This window comes from Diaphorina citri, unplaced genomic scaffold (genome assembly GCF_000475195.1).
Source record: "Diaphorina citri unplaced genomic scaffold, Diaci psyllid genome assembly version 1.1 scaffold664, whole genome shotgun sequence".
In the NCBI taxonomy this organism is placed as follows: domain Eukaryota; kingdom Metazoa; phylum Arthropoda; class Insecta; order Hemiptera; family Psyllidae; genus Diaphorina; species Diaphorina citri.
In genome coordinates, this window is record NW_007378097.1 from 80,072 (window position 1) to 105,239 (window position 25,168).

Consider the following 25,168-nt stretch of genomic DNA (forward strand, 5'->3'; position numbering starts at 1 on the left):
CAGTATTTTACGTATTTACCACTAGTTCCATAAATTCAATTGCACCCGCAAAGTTCAAAACCAATTAGTCAGATTGCATCTTGCGCAGGAAAGGAAATTCAAGGTTACTATGGGAAAACTTACGTTGGGAAATTAGAATTTATCCTCACTAAACTTAGGAAATTAGAAACTTACTGAGTCGCGCCTTAAAGGTCGGGGGACTGAGTGAATTTAGAACTGAAATGTCATTACATGAAAAACATAAAAAGTGCGGATTTAATCAAGTCTTTAGAAAAGCTGTGGAAATACAAGGTATTGCTTAGCTAGCTTGGTACATTTCAGAAGGAACAGAGAATCTTTTGCCGTGTTTGGACTTGCAATATAGGTACTTTTTACAAGTTTAATATTTGTAATATTAGACCCTTGTCAGTTTACTTTGATATCTGATCTGATTCATTGAATTTCTACTATTTCTAGTAATCATATCTACTGACCATACTGACCTACATATGCCCAGAGTACCTGATGCCATCAGTGCCATTGCATTTCTAAATCTCATACCTACTCCTACTACAAAACAAAAACAGAAGTAGATAATGTAGATATGTCAACACTATTTATAATAATAAGTTTGCATAGTAAAGCGAGTAACAAGAAACACGACAGTTGCAAAAGAGCAGAATTCTTTATTAATTGAGTAAGTCAAGTACTAACTACTGACATTTCTTGTGACGAGAGTTTTTAGCATCTATAATTCTAGAATCTAGTCTTCTAGGTTCTATCTTGAGAACAATTTCACAACTACCACTGTTACCGAGATGATTGTTTATATTATCTTCAAACACGACGCAATGTAGGCAATGTATAATTTAAATTGAAACAACGCCGGAGATATTTGCATCAGCCTTTTCTACTGATCTCTTGTCCAGTGCATTTATCTTGTCAATTGCGGGTGGCACGCGAACGTTAAACGTTCGAAACAAGCGACCCCCGGCTCGGTCCATATTATGTATATTAGGTCCACACAGGACATATTATTACTTTTTTTTTCTTGTCCTCTCACTTCTAGCCAAAACTTTTAGCAAAATTTATATCTAGAATACAGTGCTGAATGCTAGGTCGTCTTAATTTCATACAAATTCATTTCCCCTATTCCTTAGTACCCTTGGAGTTTTCAGAGCTGGCGACAGGAATGTTAGAGAAGTCCAGTTCACTTTGCTGGCATTCATCCGATGGTTTGTTGAGAACCAAGTGCACATCCGCCGCATAATACAAATCTAGCATCTCTTGATGCTGGAACAAGTCACACGCCTCTTTTAGAGGCACCCATTTGAAGGCCTGATGCTCCCGAGACAGCCTCGGATCTTTATCTTTCTTCATCTTAGCCATGTAGTATACAACGGTCTTGTTTCGACCATGCGCGATATAGGTCATCTCCTTCATAAATGTCTTGTTCAGCTCATAGTCCCCCGGTCGGAATCCAGTCTCCTCTTCTGTCTCCCGGACTGCGGCTTGGATATCAGTTTCATTACCGTCGTGATGGCCCTTGGGCGGGGACCAGTGGTAGGGCGGGTAGTTGGCTTTCATGAGGAGAAACTCATACGGGCGTGCACCCCGGTAAATGATTATACCTGCGGCGCGCACAGACATATTCTTAGATCTTTTGGATTTTGTTTCTGGCAAGCCTAGGGACAGAAGAAACAAAATGAAAATGGTTGTGTCAGCCATGGCATGATCGTGGCCTCTCCAAAGATTTGGGTTCTGTAGGTGGACAACCATGGTGCTCATTTGAATACGAAAGAGTGGCTAATGTATTTCAAAACTAATCTCTGCTCAAAGTTCTGACTGGGAAATTAGAAACTTACTGAGTCGCGCCTTAAAGGTCGGGGGACTGAGTGAATTTAGAACTGAAATGTCATTACATGAAAAACATAAAAAGTGCGGATTTAATCAAGTCTTTAGAAAAGCTGTGGAAATACAAGGTATTGCTTAGCTAGCTTGGTACATTTCAGAAGGAACAGAGAATCTTTTGCCGTGTTTGGACTTGCAATATAGGTACTTTTTACAAGTTTAATATTTGTAATATTAGACCCTTGTCAGTTTACTTTGATATCTGATCTGATTCATTGAATTTCTACTATTTCTAGTAATCATATCTACTGACCATACTGACCTACATATGCCCAGAGTACCTGATGCCATCAGTGCCATTGCATTTCTAAATCTCATACCTACTCCTACTACAAAACAAAAACAGAAGTAGATAATGTAGATATGTCAACACTATTTATAATAATAAGTTTGCATAGTAAAGCGAGTAACAAGAAACACGACAGTTGCAAAAGAGCAGAATTCTTTATTAATTGAGTAAGTCAAGTACTAACTACTGACATTTCTTGTGACGAGAGTTTTTAGCATCTATAATTCTAGAATCTAGTCTTCTAGGTTCTATCTTGAGAACAATTTCACAACTACCACTGTTACCGAGATGATTGTTTATATTATCTTCAAACACGACGCAATGTAGGCAATGTATAATTTAAATTGAAACAACGCCGGAGATATTTGCATCAGCCTTTTCTACTGATCTCTTGTCCAGTGCATTTATCTTGTCAATTGCGGGTGGAATGTCAATCAACCAAAGTGTGGACTCTGCTTTAGGCTTCTTCTTCTTCTTCTTCTTCTTCTTCTTCTTCTTCTTCTTCTTCTTCTTCTTCTTCTTCTTCTTCTTCTTCTTCTTTGCAGTGTAGATTTTCTATTTTCAATTTAGTTCCACATGAAAACCATTCCCACAGAACAATAGTAAATAGTGGAGCAGAGGAGGCTATTAATAGGGTATGAAACACGCACTGGTTAGGTGTTCATGCATGGCTAAAATTGCCCACCTAATGACGAAGGCTGCAGTGGTGTGTTAATTCGTTTTCACACCTCAGACCTAACATCTCCCGGCCTTGCTGTGTGTAAACAAGAGCATGTGGGAGGAACAGGAGGGGACCAAGAAGAGTAGGAGGAGGAAGAGAAGAGAGTGGAAAGAGGGAGCAGAAGGAAGAGGAAGAGAAAGAAGAGAATAGGAGAGAAGAGAAGAGGAAGAAGAGGAATTAGGAGGAAAAGAAAAGGAAAGATAAGAGGAAGAGAAGGGATGGACAGGGAAGTGAAAGGACATAGAGGTAGGTATAATCAAATATAATAGTAAGTCATGCGCGAAGTTCCGCGTACCACAAGAAATCCAGATCCCGAATCAAACCCAGGACCTTGTCGATGTAGAACTTCACACGTAAAAACAGTCTGCAAAGGACAAGACGAATTTTAAGAGATAGGAGAGCACCTAGACTACCTAGCTAGAAAATGCACAGAAATTCAAGTAAGTGAAGGAGTCAAGAAAATTCCCACAGGGTTCCATCAACCTAAAAGTGTTGAGCAAGGAGTTATTGTGTCACCCAAAAGCTTTTGAACTTTAATTAACCTCACCAATACCGGAGACTGGAATCGCCTTGGGTGTTAAAATATTCTGATTACAAAAGTTAGAGAACATTATTAGTTATTATTGCTATTATTAGTTGGCTTAACGTTAGCTGTCCTGGCCTAGCGTCTAGCAGAGGACAACTCTGGATAGACATAAGGGCCATAACTCGTTAACTCGTCACTTTATGAAGGTCTTAGGTAGTTAGCTAATTAGACTAAATTTTGGTACAAAGATAAGTAATTAGATTTAACTCAGGTGAGAAGGTAAGTAATTAGATTTCCTATTGAACCTAGGTAAGAAATTAAATTGACTTTAGGTAAAAAGGTAAGTAGGTACTTAATTAGATTTAACTTAGGTGAGAAGGTAAGTAATTAGATTGAAGAAAAGAGAAGGTGAGTAATTAGATTGAAGAAAAGAACAAACAAGGCTCTAAGTACTTCCAACTTTCTATTTCTCACTACTTTCCTGGTGAAAACTCGTACTTGGAAAAACCACTTGTTCACTGTTCAGACTGATAAGTGATAAGGTGCAGTGACTGCAGTGTATAGCGACTGATTGAGAGGCACCTAGTGGTATTTTTTTTAGCTATGGGCTCTGATCAGACACTGATTACGGGCCAGGTCATAGCTCGATGCTCTATCAGCTGGCATTGAAATGTTCAAGCATGCACGCTTTAATTGATAATGTAAATATTTTTCATACAGGGTGTGCGTAAAGAACAATGAGCAATTCGGTATAAAATTGTATTTAAAATTGTATTTTTTACACCCTCGATTATAGAGGGCTGTCCAATTTGCTAGGATTGATTCCGGTATGAAAGCACCATCAGTGGAGTTTGAAAGAGATTCCCAATAAATTATTCCAATGAAGCTAAGTACAGCAAAGTACACCCTCAAACAACACGTAATGTCCAAGAAGGTCAGTCATTCCATGGATTCTAAATACCAACATTACCAATCACAAAACAAAAGGGAAGAGAAATCATGTTGTCATATATCACGAAACAACAGAAATTATCTTATAGATCACTCAAAAGGGTAGAACAGACTAAACTAGATTTAGAAAATATTAGTTTTAAGAATCATTATTAACATAAGATTGGTGCAAATTCTGTATCAAATCATAAATAAACGGTAAAAATTTTCATTCATTCAGCATAAGTATCTACATCAGCCAGTCTTTAGTGATTAGTTGGTCACCATCCATTCAAAAGTCAAGTCAAGAGTTAACTATACACCCAGAAACCCTGTAGGTACATTATTTTGAATGAACTGTGAACTAGGGTTTTAAAATTCGACTGAACGTGTTTACTACACGTAATAAGACCATTGCTTCTCGAGCTGGCATATAAACACTTTGTATGGTTTCCACATTTCATTCAGAAAAGCACATGGCTGTGTATAAAGGTTTTCAACAACACTATGTTGAACGGTAAATAAATATGGTTGCCAAAAATTGCAAATATTAAGAAGAAAACTACTGAAGCCTAAGCTCTTGTTTCCCTAAAAATTAAATAGGTACCTACTTACCTCTAAAGTAGGTACTCTAGAAAAACCGGACACTTTAGAATTCAGATTTTTAAAACTCATTTCTTCTTTTTTTTTCTAATATGAATTCGGAATTGATGGATTAATTACGTAAGTAGTGTAAGTACTTACCTACCTACTTAAATTCAGAAAAAAAAACTCCATATGTACCTATGTTTTTCTTACTTTGCTTGGTTCTTGTTATTAGTCTATAATTAGTTATTATTTAGGTATACGTTGTCATCTAGATCTTGCGAGATTTGAATTAGCATAATTACACTTAGAGATAGGCATGTTTTCTAAAAAAAAAGTTGGAACGTACATATTTGCCTTACAAAAAGTGCTCTCTCTATTGTCTTCAAAATTGAACTTATTTTAAAACTAGGTTATTATTTTAATTACCTATGTACATAATATTTTAATTACCTATGTACATATTTAATTACCTATGTACATATTTTAATTACCTATGTACATATTTAATTACCTATGTACATATTTAATTACCTATGTACATATTTTAATTACCTATGTATATAAATAGGTACCCCGAATTTCATGGCGTTACTTCCCCACCTTTAATTTCATTGAGTGACCTAGGATTCCTATCTTTATTCACCCTACATTTTTCAGAGGTCTCAACACAATATCGTTAATCCTACACCTGCTCATTTTACGGCGTTCAAACACTTTCGATAACTTCATTATATAGCCCCTTATATACATTATTATTATTATTTTCAACTTCAACACAACAATAAAACATATATACTGTCGGGATCAATAAAATCTGGCCAAGATTCAACCAGAATTCTGGTGTGAACATCAAACGACTTTCCTTATCCTATTGAATGATGCTTATTTGGGTGTTCTTCTACCCTAACTTTTACTCGGTAGGTATAGCTGAAAACCGCCAAAAAACGGTCGAAACCCGCCCAAAAGCGGTCAAAATACCGCCAACCGCAGCACTATCTCAACCAAACGTTTTGGCTTACATCCTTGTCACATTTGTGGTCTAACTACATACCAAATTTCAAGTCTCCAGCACATACTGTTCCCAAGATATTATTGAATTACACCGAAAACCGCCAAAAAGCGGCCGGAATACCGCCAAGCGTTACACCGATATTAACCTAAAGTTTCGTGTGGCATCCTTGTCACATTTGACAGCTGCATGCCAAATTTCAAGTCTCTAGCTCTTACCGTTCTCGAGATAATTATATTGTTTACAGACAGACAGACACATGGACCAATGGCTGAAACTTTGGATTTAGGCTCCAGGTACCACAAAACGTATTTTGGCACTAAAAACTGACCATCGAAAATTTGACCCGATTACATTACTTTCCTTCCTATAGGATAAGGAAAGTAAAAAATTGTTTACAGACAGACAGACACATGGACCAATGGCTGAAACTTTGGATTTAGGCTCTAGGGACCACAAAACGATTTTAGCACTAAAAACTGACCATCGAAAATTTGACCCGATTACATTACTTAAATTACTTTCCTTCCTATAGGATAAGGAAAGTAAAAATGAGAAGTTGATGTTACTACCTACCTATAGCATTAGGTACAAGTCTCAGGTACCTATGTAAGTCTTGGGAACTTATGTGTAAGGAAGTACAAGGAGGTACATAAGTACATAATTATGTAGTACAAATTGTAGAAAGCTAAAATTTCCGCAATCCTACTTTCAATCCTCAAAACCTTGGCTCAACAATGACCATCATCTAGGTATGTATTATGTATATGTTTTTACACTTTACACTTACACCCAGCTTGATTTGCCCTCATTATTAGCAACCTCCAGCTCATACAAACTACTACGATAGGTACTCATTTAGGTACACCTACTTACTTAATTGCTAACCCATAGGTACTGTCCAACACTAACTCAAAACTTGGCAGTACAAATGGTTCTAATTGAACAAAAATTGGCATATTACAAAATAACTTAGAAGTGAGTAAGTGGATACTTGTACTTACATACCTACCTACTTAGGTATATATTTGTTGTTCTGACATCAACATATTCTTTAGACCTATTGTGACATGACTCACTAATCCCATAGTCTAAGTATATCTATAGTCTTCTGTTAAGTCTGTTACTTTATTACAGGGTTTTATTTAAACTGAGATCTCTGAATGTCATGTTTGAACAACCAACGGCCTTTGAACATGAGACTTTAAACCTGAGGGTTTAAAAAATCCCAAAGAGATTTTATTGCAACTGCTGGAAAAAAATGTACTTTTGAGTGCAATAAGATGGAGTAACTATTTCTTTGTAATTGTACCTGGAATAAATTAAGTAGATATTTCTTGAACCTGGATAAGTACATTATGAGTTAATATAGTTTGCTGACCTTCTAGGATGCTAGGAGAGTTAGGAGACTGTTCCCGATCCTCAAACAATCCAACCCAAACAAAATACAATCCAAGAACGGACATAACTGAACAGCTTCTGAGCAGAGATTGCTTGGACCAGAGATGAACAAACATGAAGAAAAGATTTTACTAAAATTTGTTCTTAACATCTTAACATTTAAAAATAGAAATAACGGTCCCAGAGTTAAAACGTAAAACGTAGACCTCACTTCGTTCAATTAACCTTATTACTAGCTCATTTGGTACTTGTGCAGAAGTCACGTCAATGGAAAATTGCTTCCAAAAGGAGCTGTCACAAATGAGCAGTGAACAGTGTTATAGGGTTAGGTCAGGTACCTAGACCTGACAGGCGGACCTGATCAGGTGTACCTGTCAGGTCTACCTGATGGTGAATGGCCGGCCTATGTACTTTCTTTCGGAAACGGAACCGATTTCGATGGGGCGTCATCTAGGATTTCCTATGGTTACAGGCGCTATCATACGAAAAGAGGGAAAACGAGTTTCAGAAGAGGGAAAATTCTTTTTTTTTTTAAGAGGTTTGACAGAGGGAACTGTAACTGCTATGGTCTTATCGTCCCGAAATCAAAGAGAGAAGGAAGACAGGATAGTATAGGGTTAGGTTAAGCACAAAATGGAGCTTTCTTTTTCATTGTCGTGGCCTCTGAATTACAGCTCATTTTATTACAATACCGTCACTAACCTGATTGATAATTTTGGGATTAGTACTCGGTGTCAAATGTTCACACACTATGTTCTTCGTGTTGTTTGCCTGCAAAAGAAGAAGACTTTAGTTAGGACCAATGCGAACCGTAAAAATTTGGGTTAAAAGTTTTTAATAAAATTTATGGGTATCACAGAACTATTAGATACCTACAAAGAACCTCCAGAGTCGATCAAAAAAGAGATATTTTCTCTATTTCTACATTACCTTTCGGCTATAGCTAATGCCGCTACAACAACAACAACATCAATAAATTTCCAACTCTAAAAAAAAAAAAAAAAAAAAAAAAAAAAAAAAAAAAAAATAGGCGAGTGCCACCAATTGTAGGACGTGCAGTGTGAACCAAACCATACAGATGACGGCACTTTGGAGACGTCCATTGAACAGATGGACGGCAATTAGGAACGGCATCTCCAGGAGAGCCAGAAACAAGATGACGATTATACCTGCGAATAGTGACGATTATACCTGCGAATAGTGACGATTATACCTGCGAAGAGGTTGTCCATGTCCACTCAGGAAAAGGGGTTATTATTCAGAAGCCGCGACAGTGAAAAGGAAAGCTCCTTTTTGTGTTTAACCTAATCTAAAAAGTCCCCCAAGGACCCTGCGAAGGTCCGATTGGGGCCAAAAATCGAATGAGAAGAAAGTAGCTAAAGTTTTATCTGCCAAACTGATATATCTCAATTAGTGAAAAATATCTGGCCGATATTATACCAATGACGCTGGACATGATAAGGTTCGTTTTTGGAACGGCTGGCTTTCTTTCATTTTGTCCTCCCTCCCTCTTCCGTTTCGGGAAGATAAAGGTAGAAACACACTACCATCACGTCGCATGAGCTCACGTGAGGTGATAGTAGTGTGACTCTCCTGATTACCTACAATATTGTGGAAAAACTTTGAACTACATCTTTCTGACTCCCCATGAGCTCACGTGAAGTGACGTGACGTGTTGGTAGCTTTTTCATTTCACTTACCGAGAAGTCGAAAGCTGAAGTGTCCATTAATATCGTGTTCTATTAGTTGACATAGCGTCCAATGCATATCACAGATCTCCCATAGTTCATAGTGTCTGACATTGGATGAGGTCGGTTTATCTGGAGAATGGAAGGAAAAAAACATGGCAGTCAGTAGGTAAAGAAGAACACAAGTGCCTAACTTTTACCTCCCCCTAGCTGTGTTCACTAACACCTCCCCTTATCTGTGAAGACAGTTAGGGGGAGGTGTCAGTGAAGAGTAAAAGTTACTAATGTTCTTCTTTTCAAGATGAATCTTCACAAAGTCACGTCAGAATCTATGACTAACACTCGTATTTACATATGAACAAGAATGATCGTTCTTAGATCAGTCTCAAGTCAAAATTGACCAATCAAATGCCTTGAGACTATCTCTTTGGACTTTTTTCGTGTATCTTCGATTGCAGAGAAGCCCAAAATGGATTTCACCATGAGACTGTTGATTCGGGATTAAAAAGATAAAGTCTGGCCTGTGTTTAACAGAGAACATTAAACTTTTGGTTAACATTTAAATGTCTGTGTTTAGTAGGTAGTTTCTCCTATCCTGGCTTTCTCCTGTCCTGTCCTCCAAACTCCTTCCCTCTTCCATAACGGGACGATAAGACCTCCTTTGATGTAAGTGGATCCTCCAAATTATGGGCCAATACTTTTATAGTCGATCTTACCACAGATACTTTTCAGTCAGTTAATAAAGAGTTCAGGAAATACTGGCCTGTGTAAATCAAATTGGCGACGTCAAAGAAAACCCTTGGCATTGTGATAACCCTCAGTATACATATTATCATTATCACACCTTAGAGCCCGAAGCCCCCCCCCTTTAAATACTACCCTGCCTAAGACGGCTTTTGCCGAGTGAGGTCTACAGTTCATTGACCCCCTGGAGTACTCACCGACACTACTATACCCGAAGGCTTTGCTCCGCTCTATGGACTCCTCCAGGACTCCGTTCAGTTTCTCGAACAGCACGTCCAGAACGATCACATTATCCACGTACTGAACTTCGTACGATATCATGGCGTAGAGAAGTAAGTTCAGGAAATACTGGCCTGTGTAAATCAACTTGGCGAGTTCAAAGAAAACTCTTGGCATTGTGATAACCCTCAGTATACATAATATTATCATTATCACACCTTAGAGCCCGAAGCCCCCCCCCTTTAAATACTACCCTGCCTAAGACGGCTTTTGCCGAGTGAGGTCTACAGTTCATTGACCCCCTGGAGTACTCACCGACACGACTATACCCGAAGGCTTTGCTCCGCTCTATGGACTCCTCCAGAACTCCGTTCAGTTTCTCGAACAGCACGTCCAGAACGATCACATTATCCACGTACTGAACTTCGTACGATATCATGGCGTAGAGAAGTACGTTGTGGACGAGGCTATGCAGGGAGTCCCCCACGTAGAGGAGCACGTAGATGTACGTGTATATGGTGAGGTGAGCCACGTATGTGGAGTACAGATAGAGCAGCTTCTTGTCCGTCATGTTGAGTACCGTCCGCACGTAAGGAAATTGTGAGGAGGTAATGGAATTGATGGAAACCTTCGTCACTAAATGCACACTAATGACACGCGTATCATGAACCGTGTGAATTTTCTTAAAACTGAACTGACTTATTTTTTTGTACCAAATACACAAGACCTTGTTTAGACTGCAGGAGTAAAGGGACAAGGAGGTAATGGAATTGATGGAAATTAACCTTCGTCACTAAATGCACACTAATGACACGCGTATCATTAACCGTGTGAATTTTCTTAAAACTGAACTGACTTATTTTTTTGTACCAAATACACAAGACCTTGTTTAGACTGCAGGAGTAAAGGGACGAGGAGGTAATGGAATTGATGGAAACCTTCGTCACTAAATGCACACGCGTATCATGAACCGTGTGAATTTTCTTAAAACTGAACGGACTTATTTTTTTTGTACCAAATACACAAGACCTTGTTTAGACTGCAGGAGTAAAGGGACTTTTCAGTCTCATTCTGGTATTATAAACAGGGTATATTCTATTCTATTTCTTAAAAATTAAAACTAAGAATAAAATTTCTAAAAACTAGAGGTCAATTCAGAATTTTATTTCAGAACAATACCAAGAGACCAAGAACAATACCAAGAGAAGAACTTCTTGTAAAAATTTACATTTTTACAAGAAGTTCTTACTTCATGGAGGTGCTTAACGGCTATACCTACCTACAAAAAACAAAACAAACTAACAAACAATTTTGTAAAGTGCCGAAGCTATCTAAGTGTTCGATAGAATAAAGATAACGTACCTATATCTGAGCTGAGTACTTTGGGACCTCTTTAGCAAATTCGCCCCATCTAATATCACGCTGAAGTAGGTAATTTTCCCGCGATTCCAAGGCAGTTTTCTAGAATCGATTTAAATGTACACCTAAATACCATAAATCTATACTTTTTTCTGTAAAATTGCTGAGAATGTGCTCAGGCCCATCATTAAATAAAAACTGCTTGGAATCATGCAATTTTGATACCCAAGCACCAAGGCACCCAAATCTGGTGTTATCTCAATTTCCGCCAATGCTGTCATCATCTAATACACAAAGAGCTCTGATTTTGTTCAATTTTTGCAATCCAACGCCCAGGCGAACTTTAATGAAAACATTCTATTGCCTAAAGGCATTTACATACTATGTAGAATACCCAAATTTTAAAGGTACCGACATACCTAATTATAAGCATATTTATTTAATGAGATATTTTATTGACAAACAAGCAATATTCATACCTATGAGTAAAACCAAGAGTGCTATTGAAATACTGATATGGTAATGGGTAGAAAATTTGAATATTGTCATAGTTTTTATGAACTTTACTCTTCTCAGTAAAGTTCTTCCAATAAGAGAGCCTCTTGTCTAGTTCAGGAAAGTTGGCTGCTAAAAAATTAGTCAACTTGGTCTTGTCTCTGGTCCCAAATGAAATCAGTCGAGACTTGGAGATATGTCAAAGTGTGCCAAATTGGTCCAATTCCAAAACGAACCAACAAAAGCCCTGATTTCCTTTGGCTCTTTTCCAGGGAGGTTCCTTGGTTCTCAACTATCCTTTTGGTTACACTTCTGATCACTGGTTAAGTAACCAATCATGTTACAGGGATAATCAATTTTTGCAATCCAACGCCCAGGCGAACTTTAATGAAAACATTCTATTGCCTAAAGGCACTTACATACTATGTAGAATACCCAAATTTTAAAGGTACCTACATACCTAATTATATGCATATTTATTTAATGAGATATTTTATTGACAAACAAGCAATATTCATACCTATGAGTAAAACCAAGAGTGCTATTGAAATACTGATATGGTAATGGGTAGAAAATTTGAATATTGTCATAGTTTTTATGAACTTTACTCTTCTCAGTAAAGTTCTTCCAATAAGAGAGCCTCTTGTCTAGTTCAGGAAAATTGGCTGCTAAAAAATCAGTCAACTTGGTCTTGTCTCTGGTCCCAAATGAAATCAGTCGAGACTTGGAGATATGTCAGTGTGCCAAATTGGTCCAATTCCAAAACGAACCAACAAAAGCCCTGATTTCCTTTGGCTTTTTTCCAGGGAGGTTCCTTGGTTCTCAACTATCCTTTTGGTTACACTTCTGATCACTGGTTAAGTAACCAATCATGTTACAGGGATAAGATTTCTTCATGGTGTGTTCTGGATCTCAACTAAAACATTGCCACTTAAGGATAGATGTTCTTGACAGCATTAATTTTTTTTTTTTTTTTACACTTAATAACTCTATCAGCGATGACTTTATCAGGAATAACTTTATTAGCAACCACTTTATGAAGGTCTTTTTAGTTCAGAAATAATTTATTTTGCTGATTTTATTCCACTTGTGTTTATTTAACAAAATGCTGAAAAAAAAAATATGTATGTTTTTCTTACTTTGCTTGGTTCTTGTTATTAGTCTATAATTAGTTATTATTTAGGTCTACGTTGTCATCTAGATCTTGCGAGATTTTAATTAGCATAATTACACTTAGAGATAGGCATGTTTTCTTCTAAAAAAAAAAGTTGGAACGTACGTATTTGCCTTACAAAAAGTGCTCTCTTTTGTCTTCAGAATCGAACTTATTTTAAAACTAGGTTATTATTTATTACCTATGTACATATTTTAATTACCTATGTACATAAATAGGTACCTCGAATTTCATGGCGTTACTTCCCCACCTTTAATTTCATTGAGTGACCTAGGATTCGTATCTTTATTCACTCTACATTTTTCAGAGGTCTCAACACAATATCGTCAAACCTACACACCTGCTCATTTTACGACGTTCAAACACTTTCGATAACTTCATTATATATCCCTTTATATACATTATAATCTTATATTATAAGAACGAGATCCATTCACAGTTCATAGTTCACACACTGATCGCTCTATCTCTAGAACCACAACACCTAGATTGTAAATAAATGCTATAGCTTTGAGCTATGAAACTGTTAATAATAATAATTATTTTTTCAAGGGATTTATAGGTGTGTCCAAATATGTATAGTCGACCGGCCATCGATCTTCGTCGATCCACATCTATTCACAATAAATTTACATCGACTATGTGTGGACACATCTTAACGTAAGGTTTTTTTAGTGATGGGGTTCATTCAGTATTGAGACTATTCAGTTTATAGGTGTGTCCAAACTCCAAATATGAATAGTCGACCGGCCATCGATTGTCGTCGATCCACATCTATCCACAATAAATTTACATCGACTATGTGTGGACACATCTTAACGTAAGGTTTTTTTAGTGATGGGGTTCATTCAGTATTGAGACTATTCAGTGACAAGCTACCAGCCTCCTCACATTACCAAGTCAGCAGCACACATTTGCCGAGATGGACACACCTATTCGGATACTAAGAGGCGTAAAGTTACTCAACTTCTGTGATCTATTGGGGGCATGTGCAAAATTAGACTATTTTGAGCTACAGGGGTTAGCAAAGACTTTAAATTTAAGCCACGGAGGTCAGGGGTCCGCAAAATTTGAGTTCAAGGGATTCGTTACCCCTCGGTTGGTTCTGGGCCTCTCCCCCCCGAGGACCCCAGTCTCTCCCGAATCGTAACTAGGCTCTTATCCCTCTTCCAGTGCTCTCCTTCTAGGCCGGCAGACATTAAGGAGCGCGGTAGCGCTCCGCCCCGCCAAGTCAAGAAAGTTTGACCGCGTCAACTATATCTCACTGGGTCAAGCGAAGGCACAGACCCCAAAATACTATAGTTTCCCCCCTTCTGGGTTAAAAACTGTTATTTTGGGTCTTTTTACCTATGTCTAACAAAATTGTCATTATTTCAGCAACGGAATCCGGTTCCTGTCGCTGTGCAAATGGTATCAGAACTATTTCAATCCGGAGCTACTCCGTCTTTACAACAAGATAGAGAAGTTCACTCTATCCAGATCCATTATTACGAGGCTAGTCTATGATTTCCCGCCTCTGCACAAGCTCAAAGTAAGTCGACTTTTTACCAAGAGGTTTGAGAGAGGGAACTGTATTGGTATTGGTAAAGGTAGGGCCATCGGCTTTAATAAACGCCCTTGGTCACTGCGACCTGGTTAGATCTTTTGTGACATTGGGAGGGAACTGTAAGTACTGTAGTAGTGCGTCTGCCTTGTAAGCGCTAGTTCCCTGGGTCAATTATTCCCATGCCCACCCGGGGCGAACTTTATCCTGAACAGATCAGGTTCGTTCTCGGAACGGCAGGCTTTATCCTATCCTATCTTTCCTCTCTTCGATTTCGGGACGATAAGACCTCAGTACCTAGTAGGGACGCACTGCCACAACTACTGTGGTACTACCACAACTACGCACTACCACAACTACTGTGGTAGTGCGTCTGCCTTGTAAGCGCTAGTTCCCTGGGTCAATTATTCCCATTCCCACCCGGGACGAACTTTATCCTGATCAGGTTCGTTCTCGGAACGGCAGGCTTTATCCTATCCTATCTTTCCTCTCTTCGATTTCGGGACGATAAGACCTCAGTAGTTACAGCTTCCGATTCGAAACTTTTCTAAAAAGAAGAAGAAAAAAGAGTTTTTTTTATGATTTTCTTTTAAATGGCAGGGGGTTTTCCTAGAGAAGTTCTCAAGGTGTGTCCACACTTGGTCGACGAGCCGTCGATCGACCATCAATAGATCAGTTGCGCTTACTTGGGTGATGTTTTAAAGTCATAGAGCAGGAAAAATGAGGACCAACGGAATTTTTCTTTTTCTTCTTCAAGGAAAATACCCATGTATGCTTCAATTGATCAATTTACTTGTTAATTAAAATGTAGACTATTAATTAAACTAAAGATTTGGATATCTCTTTATTTTATTTATGAAATTGAATTATTTTTATACTTTTTATTCAAAACACGTTACTCTCTGAGATTTATGTTGACTTATTGACTAAACATGAACATTAAATCTAAACAGCATGAGATCACTTTATTACCGAAGTTATTGCACTATTGATTCGTTATCTGATTATGATTTCATTGTTTACTTCATTCAAAGAGTAACATTGTTTTAAAGTTGGCACATTTCAATAACAACAGCATGGGTTGCGATAACATTCCATTGGTCCAGCAAGATTTAGCAAATATCCATCTGAGTTACACGGAGTTCCATTATTCTGAAACAAATCGAAAGAAAATGATAAAGATTAGATCTTTGGAATAGGAATACAATAGAAGGATGCAGGTAGGTGTAACGATATTTTGGACACAAGTATGGGCTTGAAGCTTGAAGGCCATGAGAGTTCACCTTCATGAAAGCTGTTAATGAACTTTTAACTAATTTAGACTATCACGCAATATTTGAGTTCAATTAACTAATTGCCATTCGTGTCTACTAATTCGTTCACCTAATGATTCGCTCACAATGTTGCCGTCTCAGCACGTTTCTGAGGTCTACGCCATGTGAATACATTTCATCAACCAGTAGTAGAGACTAATCTCAACCAGTAGTCTATTCCACGAGAGTATGGGAAAAGTTCCAAGTGTAGAGAGCCATCTCTGTAAATAAACAATGGGCTAGTCCATATTCTTGGGTCTGTTTGTTTACATATGTAGATAGGCTACACATAATAGACTACAGTAGTACACTAGTCAGTGTTTAGAACTCTAATCTAGACTCATTTGATTCATACTTACTGTATTCGAGCAATACCCTGTAGGCACAACATTCATCTGGCATATAGCACACGTAATATGCATAGTCTAATGGAGAACAATAGAGTTCAGCTGTGAGTACGGTGGATTCATTAAGATTAAAATCAGATATTTATGCAATAATTATCTACTCTGGTCCCATGATTTCTTTGTTTACTTCATTCAAAGAGTAACATTGTTTTAAAGTTGGCACATTTCAATAACAACAGCATGGGTTGCGATAACATTCCATTGGTCCAGCAAGATTTAGCAAATATCCATCTGAGTTACATGGAGTTCCATTATTCTGAAACAAATCGAAAGAAAATGATAAAGATTAGATCTTTGGAATAGGAATACAATAGAAGGAAAAAGTTCCAAGTGTAGAGAGCCATCTCTGTAAATAAACAATGGGCTAGTCTATATTCTTGGGTCTGTTTGTTTACATAGATAGGCTACACATAATAGACTACAGTAGTACACTAGTCAGTGTTTAGAACTCTATCTAGACTCATTTGCTTCATACTTACTGTATTCGAGCAATACCCTGTAGGCACAACATTCATCTGGCATATAGCACACGTAATATTAATAGTCTAGTGGAGAACAATAGAGTTCAGCTGTGAGTACGGTGGATTCACTAAGATTAAAATCAGATATTTATGCAATAATTATCTACTCTTTCAGAAAGAGGGAAACATTCATCTTGTTCTACAAAATCTATCTCTACCAGCAGCATTTCCCGTATGTATATGTGGCGTCAGCATGATTCCTGGTGGCCAATACCGAGAAAAGATTGCACTTCGGTATGATGTTCTGTCTGCTACCGACTCCTGAATTTCTTCAAACGCCCTTCCCAACCATTCTACAAGGTCATTGTAACATACTCTTCTTGGTCTTCCTCGTTCTTTCAATCTTACCATGGTTACCATGAACAATACGTTTCATAAGTTGACCGCTACGCTGGCATGTTTGCAAAAAAAAAAAAAAAAAAAAAAAAAAAAACTGCCATATACTACAAGTTGCAGTCTAGATGTGAAATCCGCCTAAGGCTGAGCTGAAGGAATACCTGATAAAACCAATGCAGTTTTCACTCTAAATAAAGAAGCGATAAAATCACAATTCACTCAGAAATTATTTATAATTAAATGGATTTTTAAATGCAAGGTTTAAGGTGGAGAAGGAGATGAGTGTAGTCCACTGACTAGAAAAAAAGGTACGAAGGGAAAAGTCCGAGTCGAGTCCCCAACGATTTTGAAAAAGCTTTGCGGGTTGCATATCTTACCTGTAGAGTTCGCCGCTCCGGGGTTTTACATAGGGCACGAATGAAATGCGGATCGACGTATTCATTCATTGATGCAAAGTTATTCGAAAAGGTAGGATAGGAAATTGGGAATTGATTCTTAAGTAGCGTTCACACTATCGACTGACATCGACAGCAAGGTATCCTCAACTATTGTCTTCTAATCTTGAGATCTACCTACTCTGAGGATTGAGTGAGGATAACTACTGAGCTCGGGACTTGAGAGTTTACTTCACGTGCAACTTTGACGTAAGTTTTGTCACACTCTTCACAAGCCTATTAGCCGGATCGACGTATTCATTCATGCTTTTCCGGTCATAATAGCCAGGCGGTCCATTAGCCGCTAGCAGGACCACGGGGTAGCCAGGTATCCGAAACGCATAATCCAAATCCGGGTGCACTCACAAACACACAATCACTTTGGAAAGAAAAAGGGAAAATATTCAAGAAATAATTCTACTAGAATTTTTAGTTAAAAATACCTATTTAATAATATGTAATTACTTTTTTTTATATATATATCAAAAATGGCGCACTTTATCTTGAAATAAAGCTCCACTTTTTATTCATTTATCAGAAACAAAAATCGAAATATTAAATTGCTTTTTTAACTTTAATTTATCATAGATTGTAGGTAATTTACATAAAATGAAAAATGATGCTACTTTGACAACTTATGGAAAATTTCAGTAAACTTTATTGCTATAAAAAATATTATATCCTGGATTTCTTTATCTCATCTGCAAGAAAATGGGAAACAATATAAGAGATCAAAAAAATCAAGGAAAATACCCATGTATGCTTCAATTGATCAATTTACTTGTTAATTAAAATGTAGACTATTAATTAAACTAAAGATTTGGATATCTCTTTATTTTATTTATGAAATTGAATTATTTTTATACTTTTTATTCAAAACACGTTACTCTCTGCGATTTATGTTGACTTATTGACTAACATGAACATTAAATCTAAACAGCATGAGATCACTTTATTACCGAAGTTATTGCACTATTGATTCGTTATCTGGATTATGATTTCTTCTTCTTAACAATACCTCATTGTCTTTCGGATTTTACGAGTGGTTTCATCAGAGCGCTTCAGCGTGCATTCGGATTAAATTAGTCACACATTATGTGAAGATGAGCGTATTACTATTAACCTTTTAACCTCCTAAAATTCTTAGATCCTAGGCTTGGTATAGGTACTATTAGGTATAGGCTTACCAGACTTCACCTCCTAAAATTCTTAGATCCGAAATCCGTGTCCACATTTCCGTAATGTTATATTGTTTAACGATTTCATAAGTCATACGCTAAATACCATCAAGTGAAACTTCTTAACAATACCTCATTGTCTTTCGGATTTTACGAGTGGTTTCATCAGAGCGCTTCAGCGTGCATTCGGATTAAATTAGTCACGCACTATGTGAAGATGAGCGTATTAGTATTAACCTTTTAACTTTTTCACCTCCTAAAATTCTTAGATCCTAGGCTTGGTATAGGCTTACCAAACGTGCCAGGGAATTAAAAGGAGATATGCTAAAGCGCCAAGGAAGAGAAGAAAAGTCAGGGATCATTTGGGTTGAGTCAAATTCCGATAGTAAATTTGATTTTAATCTTTTCATTAGTGAAAACCAAGAACTTTGAAAAAAAAAGACGCAAATTGGATTGTCAGACAATCAAAGACTTTCGACAAAAGGTGTTGATTTGCCTTTTGCAACTGTTTCGTCTATTGTATTAACCTTTTAACTTCCTAAAATTCTTAGATCCTAGGCTTGGTATAGGTACTATTAGGTATAGGCTTACCAGACTTCACCTCCTATAATTCTTAGATCCTAGGCTTGGTATAGGCTTACCAAACGTGCCAGGGAATTATAAGGAGATATGCTAAAGCGCCAAGGAAGAGAAAAGTCAGGGATCATTTGGGTTGAGTCAAATTCCGATAGTAAATTTGATTTAATCTTAGCTTTTAACTTTTTCACCTCCTAAAATTCTTAGATCCTAGGCTTGGTATAGGCTTACCAAACGTGTCAGGGAATTAAAAGGAGATATGCTAAAGCGCCAAGGAAGAGAAAAGTCAGGGATCATTTGGGTTGAGTCAAATTCCGATAGTAAATTTGATTTAATCTTTTCATTAATGAAAACCAAGAACTTTGAAAAAAAAAAGACGCAAATTGGATTGTCAGACAATCAAAGACTTTCGACAAAAGGTGTTGATTTGCCTTTTGCAACTGTTTCGTCTATTGTACTGGAAAATCTCTACGTTTTCAAGAGTAAAATTCTACGTCTTCACGAGTAAAATCAAGTGCAATATTGAACTATTGATTGACAAATACCTCTTATCCATTCTCACTGGGACAAGCGGATCAATCGAACAATATTGGATTCAAGCATAGATCACGATTCACGACCGATTCTACAACCATTCCGATTACCAAGAGGCGTCAAAACAATGACTGTCAACTCATCAACTCATCCTAAGACGATTAACATCACAATGTTGCCGTCTCAGCACGTTTCTGAGGTCTACGCCATGTGAATACATTTCATCAACCAGTAGTAGAGACTAATCTCAACCAGCGCGTATAAACCCTGCAGTCAAGGCTGAGTGTTTTGGTTTCTAGTGTTTTTACATTAAATTTGTCATACTTACCAGCGCAGCGCAGCGTTGCTATCAACTTTCTTCTTTTACTGCACCTTTTCCCAGTTTAATTTGGGGTCGGCGTTACCTTTCTTTATCCTACTTCCCCATGCCCTTTCATCCTAAGTCTCCTTCCTTCTCTCTCAAGTCTTACTCAATCAACCCTTGGACTAGTCGTTTGTCCGTTCTCAAACGGACGGACTTCTTTGGCCGTTTTGGACTTGACGTTCGTTCTTAGATAGGACTTGCACCCATTTCCCGGTGGTGTAATGGTCAAGGCGCTCGTCTGGTAAACAGGAGGGCGTGGGTTCAATCCCAGCCGAGGTATGGAATTTTATCCTCAATACATAATATAGCTCTTTATTTATATACAGTGCGGGTTGAGTTCCACAGTGTTATCTATTATCAGGACCCTAATCTCGTGTTAATCGTGTAAGCGGGCCGTGTTGTTGTTTTTAATTCCCCGGTTATTGTTTGTTGAGCTCCGCGGTGTAGATTGGGGCCAGGTCGATAACCCACGACTAAGGGTGTGATGGGTGTTAATAGTCCTAAATACTGGACTCCACACTGGGTAATAATTCAAGTCCTAAGTAAATACTGGACTCCGCACATGAGAATAGGCCGAGTCTTAAATATTACACTTGGCACATAGGGACAGCGGGTCCTAAATACCTAAGTACTGAAGTTCGTACATGGGAAATAGAAAACGTCTAAAGCTGATATTGTTTTGCTGTATTTAGCTGTACTGTTTCCACACATACTTACATACTGTTTCCACACATACTTACCTATCTCGGTGGTGTAGTGGTCAAGGCGCTCGCCTGGTAAAAAGGAGGGCGTGGGTTCAATCCCAGCCGAGGTATGGAATTTTATCCTCAATATAATTTGAGAATTTGACCACAATAATAGTAGTAGCCTACTGCTGGAGTAAAGGGACTTTACAGTCCTATGCGAGCAGTATAAATAAGCACTATTATTATTATTACATAGTCGACCAGCCGTCGCGTCGATGGACGAGGAGAATCTATGTATGTTGTCGAGGCAGTGTGGATTCTGTGAACAGCGATCGACGGCCGGTCGACTATGTGTGGATTGTGTTACGGTCTTTCAAAAAGGGTTTCCCTGCACAGGAGTAGATACCTGCGTATAGGCAAGTACCTTCCTACTTCCTACAAAGAGTTTTTCCGAGGGGTTTTTCTTTCTTTTTCTCATTCCTCTTCTTCTCGTTCTTCTTCTTCTTTGCAGTGTAGATTTTCTATTTTCAATTTAGTTCCACATGAAAACCATTCCCACAGAACAATAGTAAATAGTGGAGCAGAGGAGGCTATTAATAGGGTATGAAACACGCACTGGTTAGGTGTTCATGCATGGCTAAAATTGCCCACCTAATGACGAAGGCTGCAGTGGTGTGTTAATTCGTTTTCACACCTCAGACCTAACATCTCCCGGCCTTGCTGTGTGTAAACAAGAGCATGTGGGAGGAACAGGAGGGGACCAAGAAGAGTAGGAGGAGGAAGAGAAGAGAGTGGAAAGAGGGAGCAGAAGGAAGAGGAAGAGAAAGAAGAGAATAGGAGAGAAGAGAAGAGGAAGAAGAGGAATTAGGAGGAAAAGAAAAGGAAAGATAAGAGGAAGAGAAGGGATGGACAGGGAAGTGAAAGGACATAGAGGTAGGTATAATCAAATATAATAGTAAGTCATGCGCGAAGTTCCGCGTACCACAAGAAATCCAGATCCCGAATCAAACCCAGGACCTTGTCGATGTAGAACTTCACACGTAAAAACAGTCTGCAAAGGACAAGACGAATTTTAAGAGATAGGAGAGCACCTAGACTACCTAGCTAGAAAATGCACAGAAATTCAAGTAAGTGAAGGAGTCAAGAAAATTCCCACAGGGTTCCATCAACCTAAAAGTGTTGAGCAAGGAGTTATTGTGTCACCCAAAAGCTTTTGAACTTTAATTAACCTCACCAATACCGGAGACTGGAATCGCCTTGGGTGTTAAAATATTCTGATTACAAAAGTTAGAGAACATTATTAGTTATTATTGCTATTATTAGTTGGATTGGTAAGTTTGCGTATTGGCTAGCGTCCATGGCAGATGACTGACATTCTTGGACATACGTCTTGTTTGAGGGTTACTTGCGTATACTTCGCTCTCATGATTAATATTGGAATCTCTTTCAAACTACTCATGGTAGTTTCATACCGGATCTATCCTAGCCAAATTGTGAGAGCCCTCATAATCGAGGATAGTATAAATACAATTTTAAATCAATTTTATACCGAATTGGTCATTGTTATTACCATGCTCCCTATTGACTATGGTAAGAAATTAATTGACTTTAGTCAATTAAAGCGTAAGCATGTACTTAATTACATTTCACTTCAGGATAGAGGATAGAGCTATGGATTGGACCGTAATCAGTAGTCTGAGTCAGTAGCCATTGCTAAAAGAAATACCATCTAAGTACTTCCAACTTTCTATTTCTCACTACTTTCCTGGTGAAAACTCGTACTTGGAAAAACCACTTGTTCACTGTTCAGACTGATAAGTGATAAGGTGCAGTGACTGCAGTGTATAGCGACTGATTGAGAGGCACCTAGTGGTATTTTTTTTAGCTATGGGCTCTGATCAGACACTGATTACAGGCCGGGTCATAGCTCGATGCTCTATCAGCTGGCATTGAAATGTTCAAGCATGCACGCTTTAATTGATAATGTAAATATTTTTCATACAGGGTGTGCGTAAAGAACAATGAGCAATTCGGTATAAAATTGTATTTAAAATTGTATTTTTTACACCCTCGATTATAGAGGGCTGTCCAATTTGCTAGGATTGATTCCGGTATGAAAGCACCATGAGTGGAGTTTGAAAGAGATTCCCAAATATTATTCCAATGAAGCTAAGTACAGCAAAGTACACCCTCAAACAACACGTAATGTCCAAGAAGGTCAGTCATTCCATGGATTCTAAATACCAACATTACCAATCACAAAACAAAAGGGAAGAGAAATCATGTTGTCATACATATATCACGAAACAGAAATCATCTCATAGACCACTCAAAAGGGCAGAACAGACTAAACTAGATTTAGAAAATATTAGTTCAAAGAATCATTATTAACATAAGATGGGTGCAAATTCTGTATCAAATCATAAATAAACGGTAAAAATTTTCATTCATTCAGCATAAGTATAAGTACCTACATCAGCCAGTCTTTAGTGATTAGTTGGTCACCATCCATTCAAAAGTCAAGTCAAGAATTAACTATACACCCAGAAACCCTGTAGGTACATTATTTTGAATGAACTGTGAACTAGGGTTTTAAAATTCGACTGAACGTGTTTACTACACGTAATAAGACCATTGCTTCTCGAGCTGGCATATAAACACTTTGTATGGTTTCCACATTTCATTCAGAAAAACACATGGCTGTGTATAAAGGTTTTCAACAACACTATGTTGAACGGTAAATAAATATGGTTGCCAAAAATTGCAAATATTAAGAAGAAAACTACTGAAGCCTGAGCTTTTGTTTCCCTAAAAATTAAATAGGTACCTAAGTACCTCTGAAGTACTCTAGAAAAACCGAACACTATAGGATTCAGATTTTCAAAACTTGTTTCTTTTCTTTTTCTAATATGAATTCGGAATTGATGGATTAATTACGTAAGTATTTACCTACTTGGATTAAGAAAAAAAAACTTCCAAGTCAATAAGTAGGTAGGTATATCTATTTAGAAAAAAAAATACATAGATACCTACCATACCTATATTAAATTTAAAACTTCCTGTAAACAAAATGGGGGTACAGCTAAACAAAATTTTCTCCCTAATGAAATCTTGGAAGCTAACCCTATAATAACACTGGTCACTGCTCATTTGTGACAGTTTTGTAGCAATTTCCATTGACATGACTTCTGAAAAAGTATCCTTATTGGTCTTATTACTTACTAGGCACTAACAGAGATCTGTACTTAGGTATTTTGATAAACTGTTCTTGAGAACTGAACCCAATTCTTTCAACAAAACTTCAACTTTACCACCTTTCATTTCACCTGAAGGCTTGTGAAACAGTTTCTTGTATCGGTAACTTCTATTTAGTCTTTTCTAGGTACCTACTATTATAGACAGAATAGTCCTATTCCAACGGGACACAGCCTAACCTGTGGGTGGCACTGATATCTTTGACTATCTTCAAACTAGGTACCATGCAACTTCATGCAGTACAACATGAAAATTTTACATTGGACAGAAAAGAAGAGGAAGATTAAAGTAACTTACTTTTATTTTGTAGAGAAAAGGTAAATCCAAATAGGTAAGTAGACAGCAAAATACAAACAGCAAAGTAACAAATCACTCTTTTTTAAACACTGGGGGACACAAAAATCCAACAACAGAGAGAAGTTGGGAGCAACTCAGGGAAAAATTATCAAAGGCTTAACGTTAGCTGTCCTGGCCTAGCGTCTAGCAGAGGACAACTCTGGATAGACATAAGGGCCATAACTCGTTAACTCGTCACTTTATGAAGGTCTTAGGTAGTTAGCTAATTAGACTAAATTTTGGTACAAAGATAAGTAATTAGATTTAACTCAGGTGAGAAGGTAAGTACTTAATTAGATATACCTATTGAACCTAGGTAAGAAATTAAATTGACTTTAGGTTAAAAGGTAAGCAGGTACTTAATTAGATTTAACTTAGGTGAGAAGGTAAGTAATTAGATTGAAGAAAAGAGAAGGTGAGTAATTAGATTGAAGAAAAGAACAAACAAGGCTCTAAGTACTTCCAACTTTCTATTTCTCACTACTTTCCTGGTGAAAACTCGTACTTGGAAAAACCACTTGTTCACTGTTCAGACTGATAAGTGATAAGGTGCAGTGACTGCAGTGTATAGCGACTGATTGAGAGGCACCTAGTGGTATTTTTTTTAGCTATGGGCTCTGATCAGACACTGATTACGGGCCAGGTCATAGCT

At 37.7% G+C, this 25,168-nt stretch overlaps 1 protein-coding gene across 6 annotated transcripts; it reads right to left on the reverse strand.

The window, feature by feature from the left end:
- Positions 1 to 627: 627 nt before the first annotated feature.
- LOC103511012 (bis(5'-nucleosyl)-tetraphosphatase [asymmetrical]) lies at positions 628 to 24,991 on the reverse strand. 6 transcript variants are annotated; one of them, XM_026824901.1, is made up of 3 exons: positions 24,977 to 24,991; positions 12,380 to 12,967; positions 628 to 1,664 (listed from the first exon to the last, which is right to left on the reverse strand). In XM_026824901.1, the coding sequence occupies exons 2-3, from the start codon at positions 12,447 to 12,449 to the stop codon at positions 1,129 to 1,131; spliced, it is 606 nt and encodes a 201-aa protein (XP_026680702.1). In that variant the 5' UTR covers positions 12,450 to 12,967; positions 24,977 to 24,991; the 3' UTR covers positions 628 to 1,128. The 6 variants fall into 6 exon arrangements, with proteins under 6 accessions (XP_026680702.1, XP_026680700.1, XP_026680699.1 ...); XM_026824899.1 differs by lacking the exon at positions 24,977 to 24,991 and adding an exon at positions 22,663 to 22,682; XM_026824898.1 differs by lacking the exon at positions 24,977 to 24,991 and adding an exon at positions 22,652 to 22,669.
- Positions 24,992 to 25,168: the final 177 nt, after the last annotated feature.